This window comes from Styela clava, chromosome 3 (assembly GCF_964204865.1).
Source record: "Styela clava chromosome 3, kaStyClav1.hap1.2, whole genome shotgun sequence".
Classification (NCBI taxonomy): Eukaryota; Metazoa; Chordata; class Ascidiacea; order Stolidobranchia; family Styelidae; genus Styela; species Styela clava.
In genome coordinates this window covers 21,203,399-21,216,797 of record NC_135252.1, presented here as the reverse complement: position 1 = coordinate 21,216,797, position 13,399 = coordinate 21,203,399, and the positions used below count along the sequence as shown (strand labels likewise).

At 34.9% G+C, this 13,399-nt stretch overlaps 1 protein-coding gene across 2 annotated transcripts; it reads left to right on the top strand.

Moving 5' to 3' along the window:
• Window positions 1-269: 269 nt before the first annotated feature.
• Window positions 270-12,054, top strand: LOC120343536 (heat shock cognate 71 kDa protein-like). Of its 2 annotated transcripts, XM_078111297.1 has the most exons (13): window positions 270-385; window positions 838-967; window positions 1,151-1,257; window positions 1,404-1,655; window positions 2,065-2,188; window positions 2,337-2,490; window positions 3,058-3,205; window positions 4,297-4,467; window positions 8,143-8,304; window positions 8,402-8,632; window positions 10,211-10,399; window positions 10,811-10,883; window positions 11,172-12,054. In XM_078111297.1, the coding sequence occupies exons 1-12, from the start codon at window positions 320-322 to the stop codon at window positions 10,874-10,876; spliced, it is 1,800 nt and encodes a 599-aa protein (XP_077967423.1). In that variant the 5' UTR covers window positions 270-319; the 3' UTR covers window positions 10,877-10,883; window positions 11,172-12,054. The 2 variants fall into 2 exon arrangements, with proteins under 2 accessions (XP_077967423.1, XP_077967422.1); XM_078111296.1 differs by having other exon boundaries at window positions 10,811-12,054.
• The last annotated feature ends 1,345 nt before the right edge of the window (window positions 12,055-13,399 follow it).

Genomic DNA, 13,399 nt, shown 5'->3' with positions numbered 1-13,399 from the left:
GAATCGTAATGCCATCCGAGTACAATGTTCTATTTAGAGGGCTTGTTTGTTGAGTGGTTTCGCATGTCTCTGGTCTAGCTTTTACTGAAGAATGTCTAGAATATTTTTTTCTAGATATTTCGTATCGTTAGCTAGTACGGGCGAATGGCTCTGTATTTGTATATATATATAATATAATTATTTTAGCTGCAAAGTTAAATGCAAATTTCAGAATGGTTAAGAATTGATTTCATAATAAAAATTTCTGTTTCATTTTCACCCGTAGGCTGTATTGGTTGTATATATAGCAATACAAATATGTTTTAATCAATTATCAAATATGCCAGCGATAGGAATCGACTTGGGTACAACTAACTCTTGCGTGGCTGTTTTCCGAAATGGACGGGTATGTATGATATGCACAGGACTAATTCCTACTAATGAATTTTCTCTGCTAATTATGGCGTAATATCAATAACTAAATGATATACCAGATGCAGGGTCTCCTTGCTCCTACAGGAGGAATCTTCCCAGGATTAAAACGTTGCCATTCTCATTTTCTCTTCATAACTTGGAATTGTCAATGCCATCGATAATTTTGTAGCACTTTTCGTTTACTCGTACATTCGTTGCAAACTACTTTTTCAAAACAGGAGAGCAGGTTTACTAATTTCGATGTTCCATGCTCGCGAGTGCATTAAATTTAATGTTTTCGATGCGTCATGGTAGAAAGGCAAGGAAACACTGGTTTAGAATAAGTTAGGGCTTTGTTACATTTTTTTTTGCTTTATCCTACCAACAAACTAACAATTGATACAAACTAATAATAAAAGTAATAATTTTTGTTTCATCACTCAGGTTGAAATTATCGCAAATGACCGAGGACATCGTATTACCCCATCCTTTGTATCGTTCGTGGATAATGAACGACTAGTCGGTGAAGCGGCGAAATTAGACGCGACAGAAAATCACGAGAATACTCTATATCGTAAGTATTTCTATATTTGGTTTCTGGGCACAATATTTTGTAGCATTTCGAAACCCTCTTAAAAAAATTGAGCTTATGTCATAACATTTAATGTCGAGAATATAAACTTCAGGTATTCTTGCAACTTTGTTATGTTTATGTCGCAATTGTATTGACTAAAATAAGGTTCATAATAATTTTTAGAAATCAAGCGTTTGATTGGACGAACTTATGATGATCCTACGGTTCAGGCTGATATGAAATTGTGGGGATTCACCGTTATTAATGATGATAACAAGCCCAAGATACCGGTAAGTAGTTTTTAAAAACCTCTAAAAGATAAATATCAATTTTTGTTCAAATTTTAGATTTATATATTTCGTTTGACAATTTAAAAATAAATAATATCCAATAGCAGTGACTTTTTATTGAAAGTACTGAATTTTTTTTTTTTCAGGTAGTTCATAGCTGCGGAGGAAATATTTTCTGTCCAGAACAAATAAGTGCGATGGTTCTGGAAGAGATGAAAAACGCAGCTGAGGCATTCTTGGGTGAAACCGTAACGGATGCAGTCATTACAGTCCCTGCATATTTCAATGACTCCCAACGAAGAGCAACTCATGATGCTGGAGAAATAGCAGGTCTCAATGTTATCGGCATGATCAATGAGCCGACTGCTGCCGCTGTGGCATATGGACTAGATAGAGAGGTAATATTAGTAACAGCTTGCTCCATTTCGCGGTATATGCATATCCAATCGACATAATTGACTGTATGCATATATATATATATATATATGAGTTGACTGCACACCCGAATCTAGTTGGCTGTATATGTATATTGGTTAAGGCTATATATGAAAATATATCAACTGTATGGTTGGCTGCACATGCATATCGGGTTACTGTACATGGAGAATGTTGCCAATTTATGCACCATATGAGGTCACTTCGCTAAGTGTTCGCGATTTCCATATTCGAAAAAAATTCTACTATTTTTTATTGGTTACTTTTGAATACTTTGAGCACTACTAATGTATCTACTTTGTATAATTTCTACTACAGACTGAGCTAGGTTTTCATTGAATAAACACAATATACCTTTAATGTGTATTACAGATCAAAAATCAGCGCGATGTTCTCATAGTCGATCTCGGAGGAGGCACTTTCGACGTAACCATCGTGAAGATTGAAGGTCGCAAGTTTTACGTGAGGGCAACGGGAGGCGACACTCACCTGGGGGGTAAGATAAAACATATATTTTGTTTGCTCCATAAATATTATACTTTCTCAGCGCCTTAACCATAAATGTGATAAAGATTTAGTGTTTTATTATGATTATTATCTGTTTTAGATTTTGCATTATAATTCCATGATATATTTCCTTTTAGGGGAGGACTTCGATAACATACTTGTGGAATATTTTGTTTCTGAGTTCAAACAACAACACGGTGAGGATATATCAGATAACAAAAGAGCCTTGAATCGCCTTCGAGTGGCGTGTGAGGCAGCGAAAACAAATTTGTCTTCGTCAACCCAGGCTAAGTATATAAAACTTTTTAGGTTAATTCTTCTTTTTATTGGACACGAAATGGACCTATGGATCGTTTTTGTTATTGTTGTTAATCATCATGTGAGGTTTTTTCCTGATAGTCGCCGCAGGAACAAAAAGTTTGGAAACCGCTGCTCTATGAGATTCATTTTTGTGTGGTATGATGTCATCAGAATTGAAAATTGAGCACTTTGTAGCGGTTCTGCTTTTGCGAAGTTCAAATCTGCTGCATAGCTGCGATACTGCACTGGTAGGCTACTGTGTCAAATTGCATACCCGCACCATTTCGTGCCCATATTTTAGCATCGCTCTCTTTTTTCTGCCAGTTTTTTAAATGTTTTCACGCCTTCACTCGAAAGAAGGGTCTGTGTAGAAACACCATTTCACTGATAAGTGAAAGTATACAAAATGGCCTCGATATCTTTGTACCTATATATTAAGGTTTAATATCGGGCCTTTATTACAACCTATTTGACTTGCCAAGGTTCAACATTTTGTCAAATATTTACTTGGTATATTGGATCTGAGAGCTTGAGGATACTTATTCCGTGTTTTCGCAGGGTTCGACTCGAAGCTCTGCAAGGCGGACACGATTTTTGCAGCAGTATTTCACGGTCAAAATTCGAAAATCTGAACCATAATGTTTTCGAGAGAGTCCTTGATACCGTGAAAAATACTCTTTCTGATTCCGGTCTTAAAAAGGAAAACGTGAGATAAGCATGAGGCATTAGATTAGAATATTTCAAATATTTGATTTCCTTTTAAATTATGTTGTCGATATTCTGCTAAGTTATTGGATGTGTGGTCCGCTTAAAAAAATTTTATGACATGTTTAGTTTTAAAAAAAATTCTCTCCAACTACCAGACCCGACCAATCGCTTTTAGTAATACTATCTCCTATTATTAAAGTTTGATTTCATACTCCATCTGCGCTCCAAGATATCTTTAGACAGAAAGATTGTTAAGTTTGAAAAAACAACTTTGTATCTATATGTCTAAGCGTTGATTTCCTGGTAATATGCCTATTGATTATACAGTACATATTAATGTAATACTATCTCCTATTATTTAAGTTTGATTTCATACTCCATCTGCGCTCCAAGAGATCTATAAACAGAAAGATTGTTAAGTTTGAAAAAACAACTTTGTATCTATATATCTGAGCGTTGCTTTCCTGGTAATATGTCCATTGATTATACATATTATTATTAATAAGAAGACCATATTAATGCACTTCTCATCTAAATATACTTTTGACTAATAATTTTGTCGAATTAAAATAGTTTTATCGATACATTAGGAAGTATGTTTGGCATAAAATTATTAATCTACATTATTATTAATCAATTACATTAATTATTTATCTATTTTATTATCAAAATTGCCAGTATCAGTAGACAAAATTGAACGGGATAGTTTGGAAAATGTTAGGCAATGTCGAATTCTTATGTGCCTTATTGTCTACAATATTTGAATCATTTGAATTATTGTGTCCACAATACAAATAAGATTCGTTTAACCATTCCGAAAACAAGATGAAAATTTGGTACTCCCGTAGTTTGTGAATCAAGATAGCGGGCACCATAACGTAGTATTTGTACCAGGTTAGGTTTAGGCCATAATTTCAGGAACAAATACTACGGGAGTCACTTGGCTAGTCGTCGAACTCGTAATAGACCTAATATAAGGGAAATTGGAATAAAATTATGGCCTAACCCCAATCTGGTACACATACTACGTTCCGGTGTCCACCATCTTGGTGCACATACTACGGGAGCACCACCAATTTTACTATTTAGATTGATGACGTTGTTCTTGTCGGAGGCTCCACGCGAATTCCAAAAATTCGAGAAATGCTGGGAAAGTATTTTGACAGCATTAAGATTAAACGAACTATCAATCCCGACGAAGCAGTTGCTTATGGTGCAGCCGCATATGCGTTTGCACTTGGTTCTGACGAAGATTCTGCTGTAAGTTGGCGTCTTTCGTTCAAGTTTCTACCGATAAACCAAACTTTACACCATTAGTTATACAGGGTGTCCATGAAGTCTCTTCATAATTTAAAACAATTATTACAAAGTGAAATGATGAGATGTTAAAATGAGGATGGTCTAATGTTAATCAGTATTGCATAAAGCTGTTATTGACACATTTCATACACTCCTAAACGTTTAAATAATATAGAGATATTATATAACAAGAGAGCTATGCTCAAATATATGGACACGTAGCGCCACCCAGTGGCAATCATTTTGATGACGTCATAGCGAGAAAAAAAAGTAATAGCCTTCTGGAGAAAAATTTTATCTTTAACTACTGAAAATATCAAAGCAATTGGTCCAGTATTCGAAAAGAAAAGCGATTTTTTAAAAATGGAGACGGAGACAAATAACAATAACAACAAAATTTTGAAACGATCGTTATGGCCACTAAACGTGTCCAATAATATCATTACCCTATTTAATACACTTTTACATGGCTGGCTCATCCCTTCCAATCTATCGGTCGGGATAAATTTCATTGAGGAACTCACGAACATTCAGTTTCCAGTGTGGTGGTGCACCATCTTGCTGGAATATGATGGTTGGCTGAAAGTCAATTAGTTGTGGTGCCACATATTTCGTCAGAAGGTGCCTCCTTGAAGAAAAATGGCATAATTATTCAATTAAACATGAATCCACACCAAACAGCCACTTTTGTACTATCTCGTTGAAGTTCTCTACTCGCATAGGGGTTGTCCGATCCCCAAATTGCTACATTGCGTTTGTTTAACTATCCTGAGACATGAAGAATTGCATCATCACTCAAACAGACTCGCTTGAAGAACACTTGATCGTCAGAACTTCGTTGCAGCGTGTTCACTGCAAATTCTTTGTGTCTTGGCGTGTCGTTTAGTCGAAATGCCTGTAACATTTGCACTTTGTAAGCATACAATCTTTAATTCTTGTGTATGACTTTGTGCACTGTTAAACGTGGTTGTTTTAAATGTCTAGCAGCGGTAGGGATGAAATTCATAGGAGAACGTTGGATGGCTTGCCTTACACGCCCGACGTTTTATTGTACCATAAACGAATTGAAGGACGTGATGGTGGGACTCTTCCATACTTTCGTCCGTAGTTTCGCTGGGTCTGAACATATGATTTCGTCTCAATAAACCAGGATACACATTGCGTCCTTTCTTGAGGAGTAGTCATTCATGGGGGTTCGGATCATATAATTCAATCATTATTCATAAGAAATTTTAATTAAGAAATTTTATCTGAAACTAGGGATGCCGCTTTTGGATTTACGAATCGGATCGATTCGAATCGCATCTTTTCCGAATCAATTCGAATCAGATTTACGCGATTCAGAAAAAGAGAGCGATTCACCGAAAAACATTGAACGTTTGTTAATTGTTGTCTCGGCGGCATTAAATCTGCAGAATGCGTTTATGCGCACTCCAAATAATACCAAATTACGGGACGGAAATAAAAATGGATTTTTCATGATTGACTTTTTCACTGATCTGCCGTCATCAGATTCAAGTTCAGCACAACACACTCTTTTACGTATCACTCGAGATGTGTGGCGTACTCTCCCCCCGGCTGCAAGTTCAGAATCGGCTACCGACGTCTAGATAATATTTAATTTTGATTAAAATTTAATTTAAACTTCGTTCTGAGTGAAATATTTCGCGTACATTTGAAGAGAACTATTACTGAATGAGTTCATTGGCCGGGTATGTTAATTGATTGACGATAATGTTTCTCATCCTAAAATATATATTTTTTTTTCATTTGCGTTCAACAGACTTCCACTCGCGTGGCGGTAAATGAAATGAGAAGAACATAATATACGTTTCTTTTCCAGCTGTTACATTAAGAGAAATGTAGTCTTTTCTTTTAATTTTGTTAGCGCGATTCAAGCGGGAATAAAAAATTTCGAAATATTTCTAGCAAAATTCATAACACAAGACAGATTTCATACCCGACCAAGCATACTGTGCGAATGTTGTCTTACTTTAGCTCGAGCGACCATGTTTGATCGAGATACAACAAATTATCGCTCGTCAGCGCCGTGTCCGTTATGCACATTTGAACTTTCTGAATTACGAAATTAAACGTAATCCGCGATAATAATAAATCCCAGGTTTGCCAATAACGCTGTTAGCCACAAAGTATTCGTGTCTCTGATATTTATCGAAATTATTTTCGCAGTCGTAGTCGGTTGAAAGATTATTTTTCTCGAAATTAATTTAATTTATTCCTGGTCAATTTTATCGTCTTCAATCATATTCTTGCAAGCATTTCCCATTTATAGTAATTCAGATGCAATTAGAATGTTTTTGTCGTATTGCTCTATTGCTACTAGCACAAATATTTGCCAAGTATCTCCCTGTTCAGCATGCTCTGTCGCGATATTGAGCCTATAAAGAACAGAGATGTCGAAATACTGTGTTGGTGAAGCTCTCCTTTATGTATTTTCCCAACTCACAATATTGTACTAATATATTAAACATAAAAAATCGGTAATAAGGCCGGCCTTAATTCAATATGTAAAGAAGTGAAATACCACCGTCACACTCACATATACTGGTGTAGGACTAGGGAAAGCAGTGCTGTTACTTTGTTTATGACAAAACAGTACAACACAACTTTTTCCCAGCTTATTTTCTCATATGAATTCCATCAAATTGCCTCCGTCCTGATCCAAGTACTGCATGTGTAGAGCTCAATGATACACAATAATAACTAGCAATAGTATTGTGAGGCTCACAGATAAATTGCAACAGCAAGTTTTTCTTCGATGCAGATTATTGGTGATATATACGACCCAAAAAAGCTTAATGGAATCAGATTCGATTCGAAAAAACATGTATTCAGAAATGGCAACCCTATCTGAAACAATAAATTTTAGTGTCAATGAAAACTCCTATTAACATAAAATAACCCTAATTGCGATTTGTCATCATTTCACATTGCAATAATTTTTTTAAATTGTAAAGAAGCTTTATGGACATCCTATTTATGTTTGTCCAGTATACTCGTTTATATAGCAGCAACGGCGTTAAGTAAATAACTTTGTTTCGGAAACACACACACTTTGCATGTTACTGCTGATTTAAATTCGTTTATAGTAAGATTCTTTGAAACAGGGTTGAAACGGCGAACACAAACGGCAAACACAAACGTGACGCTTCGAAAAAAAATAGCTTATGTAGGTTGTTTTGTAGAGTTATTTTGTTTAACATTTCACATAAGAAAAAATTTAGAAGAGGAAATTTACTCAAATTCAATAAGAACTAACATTGTACCTAGGAGGCAGCTTTCATCCATGAGAGTATTTTATTTAGAAATACCAACTACGAGAGTAGATCATTTAACAAACCTCTGTAGCACCATAATAATCGACATTTTTTAAATTATTATGAAAAAAAAATTGACTACTTTACAAAAATACGCTTCGGATGTCCAAGAGTGAAAATAGTCCGTTACCACCAAATATTGTTAAGTCAGTCTAAAATCTTTCGACGCAATAATTACTACAAAGGCGATAAATTGGAAGATACAAGCACGCATCATCAAGATAATGCCTCATCCAATTTCTTACACATAGAGTTTATATGGCGGTTTTTAACAGTCAAAAAATATTTCAATTATCAGCTGAAGGAATTCGCTCTTGAAGATGTTATTCCACTTTCTATTGGCATCGGAAGGCGTGGGGGAACAATGAGTTTTGCTATTCCGCGAAACACGAAAATTCCTACCAAAGTATGTGAAAATCGACTTACCGTAGTAGATAACCAAAAAAGAGTGACATTTAAGGTTCGTTAACCTAACATTTTTTAAACGATAATGGTATATTAGGTATATTATAACTTATAAATATATAATTAATAATTCGGGAATTTATACTGCACAGATTTATGAAGGTGAGCGCACTTTGGCCAGAGATAATCATTTCCTTGGAAAATTCACTTTATCGGGAATTCCTCCTGCACCAAGGAGGAAAGGAAAAATTAAAGTGCATCTTGAAATCAACGCATGTGGAATTCTCCATGCCTCTGCCTTTGAAGAAATCACCGGGAATTCAAGTGGAATAACGATCGCGAGAGACAAAGGTGGATTAAGTGAGAGCGAGATAAAACGAATGGTAATCTAATAAATTTCTTGAACGCTTACAAAATTGCTGGATACATAAATCAATACGTGAAAATTAGCAGGCAACCAGGGAAGAACACCTCAGAGAACTGTAATAAATGATCGGTCGCACGGATAATACGGGTCTTCAAACGCATCGCCGATCACGCGCTGCGGTTTTGCTCACCATATCCCGTTCCACGTTACGCACCAAGCCTTATTATTATCAATGGTATTCTCACTTTCGCATACCCTAATTAATTTTTGTTACAATTCAATATGTTGCTCTCATTGCTAAATTATTCCATAGTGGTGTTGTCGGCACTTGCGAGAGAAATGAGGCAAACAAACCGTATATATCATTACAACAATTAATTATTATCGATATAAACCCTAATTAGGTTTAAAGTTGTTATAAACAATTTCCATCGCTGGATGTATCTTTTCACGTTATAATTTCGTGCAAGACTCGAGCATATTTGGATGGCAAAGATCATAATGTCGAAAGGATCATTCGACTTTTCAGACCGCAGAAACTATTCGAAAAAGATAACCGTATTTGTGTTGAAGAATTGAAATAATCGTCAATTTCACCACGCTTTCGTGAAGTAGTGCAATTTACTAAATTTGATAAGGGTTTTATTAAATTTCATTGTATCATGTGTTTGGACTACCACGGGCTTCGCCAGATTACTAGCATAAAATGAAATATTTTTATCGAATCAAATATCGGGTATTTTAATATATTTACAACAGAACGCTAGACATTCTAATGTTGGTTAGGTATTCCAGCCAGTCTTTTTTTTATTTACAACAGCCGATTCTTAGGCAACGGCAAACGTCGAGGTTTGGCTTTATATTCTTGGGAGTACTGTGCGTTCATATCGGCGACATAATAGAAGTGAATTCGGGATTTTATTCCGATTTTTATCTTTTTTACCGGCTTTAAGCTTTCTTGTCATCGTTTGTAAATTAACAGTACAAATTTTAAGCTAACAATGATATCATTTCTGACGCCGGAATACGTATATTTATGTAGACGATAAGTTGACCTTCTTATGATTTTACTTTTCTGTTGCGCCTGTTTTATTTTCTTATTAAATAGTGAATTAAAACCCGGTAAATTCATAGCGTGAATCCAGTATGTTATTTTGAGTTCAAATAATAATTTAATAAATCGGCAATAACGGATATTCATAGTCAAATAATAATTCCTTTGTAAAATTTTGCACAATAATTCGTTGCCTTTTTAGAGATTTCTAATTTGACAAAACGGTTTTGGTGCGTTTATGCAAAACTAAGAATTGAAACAATACCCAAATACTACTCCTCATATTTTTCGTTTCTGTCTGTTAGAAAGAGCCGTAGGCAAATTTCCGCGGAATTCAATGGATCGGTTTAGTGACGCTCGAGTTCTGTGTCCAACCAAAGCGGTATAGGTAATTGACATGCTAATACTTAGGAGAAGGATATTAAAAGATTGGCTGGCGATTCAAGCCGGACTGAAACCGCACATTATAGAAATATACAGAAACATAAGTTTCATGTTAGCGCAAGCAAGTAACTCTGAATCTCTTATCTCTCTATGAAGGTACAGGAAGCAGAAAAGTTTAGAAAAAAAGACCAAGAGCTAAAAAGACGAAGCACAGCAAGAAATGCACTTGAAGATTATGCGTACAGCGTAAAAAAAGAAGTGGATCATAAAAATCTAACAACACCAAAAAGAATATGTATAATGAGCAGCGTGACAGAAATTCTTGAATGGTTGGATATAAATAAGGTAGTTATTAAGTTCTGAATATGTTAATGAGACACTAAACGTCAAATAGGGCTATTCATTAAAGCTGTTAACACATAAATAAATAAAAGCTAAACGAATGGTTTCGTCACGTGACTTAAGTGTGTAGGCAAGATTGAAGTCAAGTGCGGTTCTTTTTGTATTTATAAAAATTCCAACACCTGAGAAATTCGTGTCTAATCATATAAGGTACAAAAATACATTTCCCGATTTTGTACGATTTCAAGACTTCAGTGTTACCTTTTATAAATATAAAAATTCAAAATATTGATGGTAGCAAATTTACTTCATTTATGTTATATTCTCTGTGTATTTCTTCGTACATTTAGCTTTTGTAATTTCAAGTATTTTCGAAGTTTAAATAGTTTCACGTGCCCCTGTTTTTTCATTCAGAAAGAACCCCCGGAAATGGCTGAATTGGAAGCACGGAAAATAGAATTGGAGCAATTAGTTGAATAAGTTAATGGTAGAAAAGTTGCTAAATGATTACAAAAATTTTGCATATATTTTAATACAGGGGTAGACAACCTACGGCCCGCGGGCCAGATCCGGCCCGCGACGCTTCACTGAGTTATAGCAACAAAGTGGCAGTTTTGACGATGAATTAATTTTATAATCCACACTCGAGGAGTTAATTATATTCTTTACATAACAAAATTTATGAGACATGTGTAGATTAAATTATAATATAATCTAACAATTTAGTGAACTGCTTGCTACTTGTTTATCGAGCCTACATTTTAATTATAATTAGACAAATGACTACACGCAGAAAAGTTGATGCTGAGTGCTGAGGGTTCAATGATGCAGAAAATATTCGAAATATTATTTATTGAGATACAATGCAATGAGGAAAAAAATCCGTATTCTATTCAAGAGATGTCTCACTGCTTGATTTTTTATAAAAGGTATCTTCTTGAAGGAAATTTCTATCCAAATTTGACAGACCACGCGAAAAAATTCACATCTATGTTTGGAATTACATTTGCGGGCAAAGATTTAATTTCGAAAATGAACATTACAAAGAACGATCTCAAATCTCGGATTAGTGATGTTTAAATTCTAAAATTTCAACTTCTGATCTGTGTGAATAAATAGTGATTCTTCGGGCACCCGTCCGTTTTTTAAAATATGTGCGGCCCGCAAAGACTTGCAACCCATAATTTTGGCCCGCGAGCGAAAGAAGGTTGCCGACCCCTCTTCTAATAGATGCATATACTTTAATAATTCTGTATTTAATTGTAAATAATATATTAGATTTGTTAAAGATTCGTGATAAGATTTTGTCTGCAGAAGAGTATCTTTTGGTAATATTGTTAATTTAAAACGCAGAATATTCAACGTCTGTCATGAATTTTGATCAAACGAGTAACTGATCCATTTTTTTTAATATGTACACATTTAAATAATTATTGTTGTTTAGGTTCCCAAACTTTTTTTCTGTGGCCGCAATTTTTGTGAAATTAAAAATTATATTTACTGTATTCGCGACCCCACAATAAAGAAAGTACAGCAATTTCAATGCTGTGTTTTCAATGAATCTTACTCTGTGCTTCTTATCATTATATAAAAGTTAGAGTAGCTGTTGCGAATAAACTATTTTTTAATTCAGAGTTTTTCATATTGAGTTTTGAGTCTCCGGCCCAGTAACCACTGGCCCAGTCGGAAAAGAAATTGTCCAGTTGTTTTATTCGCTTGAACATAGCAAATAAAATAATCCGTTGAATGCAACATATTGCAATGCTTTGAGAAACCTCTCGGAAATTAGTATTTATTTAAAGATAGACGGATAAAATTTATTTATGTAGATATAACTGAGGTTAGCTTCACGAAGCAGAAAAAAATTCATAAAATAATCGAAAACAGAGAAAACTTTCTTTCTAACAAATCTAGCATCTTCAATATATTTTCGTCAGGTAGCAATTGAAGGTTAGCTCCGTATCGGATGTTAATGTTTCTGTGTGTGATAACGCAGCGTCTCGGGTTTATTAAACTATAATTCTAAAATCTTATTCTAATTATTATCCTAAAAAGCTTACTACATCTAATTGATTGACCTATGTCTTCACTATTATACGCCACGGTATTGTAATATTAACGCGAAAGTTTCTGTCGAATTATATTTTTATATGACGCTTATTTTCGTCATTCGCTACGAACAAAGGAGTGCAAGGAGTCGCTGATATACAACGATACGTGAGGAGCTGCTATTATTTCGGGTCGGAATCTTTTTGTTGGCATTGCCTACCGAATCTATTACCACTCTTGGCGACGTGGATGCATGGAGTTTGAACCCTATGTATATATTCTGTGATGCCAATGCAACGCCGTGCTGAGTCGAGTACTCAGCATATTGTTGAAGAGGCAACGCAAGAACGTGTGGTGACATATTTGGTATTTTACGCAAGTTTAAAAATCCATTGTGCCGATATAATGAATTTTCTCGTATAGGCGTGAAATACAAAATTGCAGTTACATACAAATTACCGATGGTAATCAAACAGCGGTTATTGAAATAATTAGGAACTGGTTAAGATATATTGAGAACTGACTTCATAACAAAATTGAAATTGTAAAGGGACTTTATGGACGCCCTGTATTTCAATTAATGACGCATGGAAATTTACCCATGAAGCAAATGTAAAAAAACAAGACTTTTCGTGGTACTTTAAAACGTGATATCACAACGCCTGTTCTGTGGTCGTTTAATGTTCGCTTATGACTGGTACATATTATTCATCCACGACTTGATACGCAACTTGAAAAAACAGCAAACAAAATTAGCACGGTATTATAGGCTGAGAATACACACTCTCTCTCTATATATATATATAAATATATAGACATATAGCTGTGGTACACACCCCAACATTCAAAATATATGGTTGGTCAGTTTTTTTTCGAAAAAAAAACACACGTTGATGTTTCAATTGATTTATGTATTGTACTATATTCATTAACATGAATACTAGTAACTGGAAA

Coding starts and splice junctions, on each gene's coding strand:
- LOC120343536 (XM_078111297.1), top strand. CDS start 320: ATGCCAGCGATAGGAATCGACTTGGGTACAACTAACTCTTGCGTGGCT. Junction 386..837: donor CTGTTTTCCGAAATGGACGG/GTATGTATGATA, acceptor TTCATCACTCAG/GTTGAAATTATCGCAAATGA. Junction 1,656..2,064: donor CATATGGACTAGATAGAGAG/GTAATATTAGTA, acceptor TGTGTATTACAG/ATCAAAAATCAGCGCGATGT.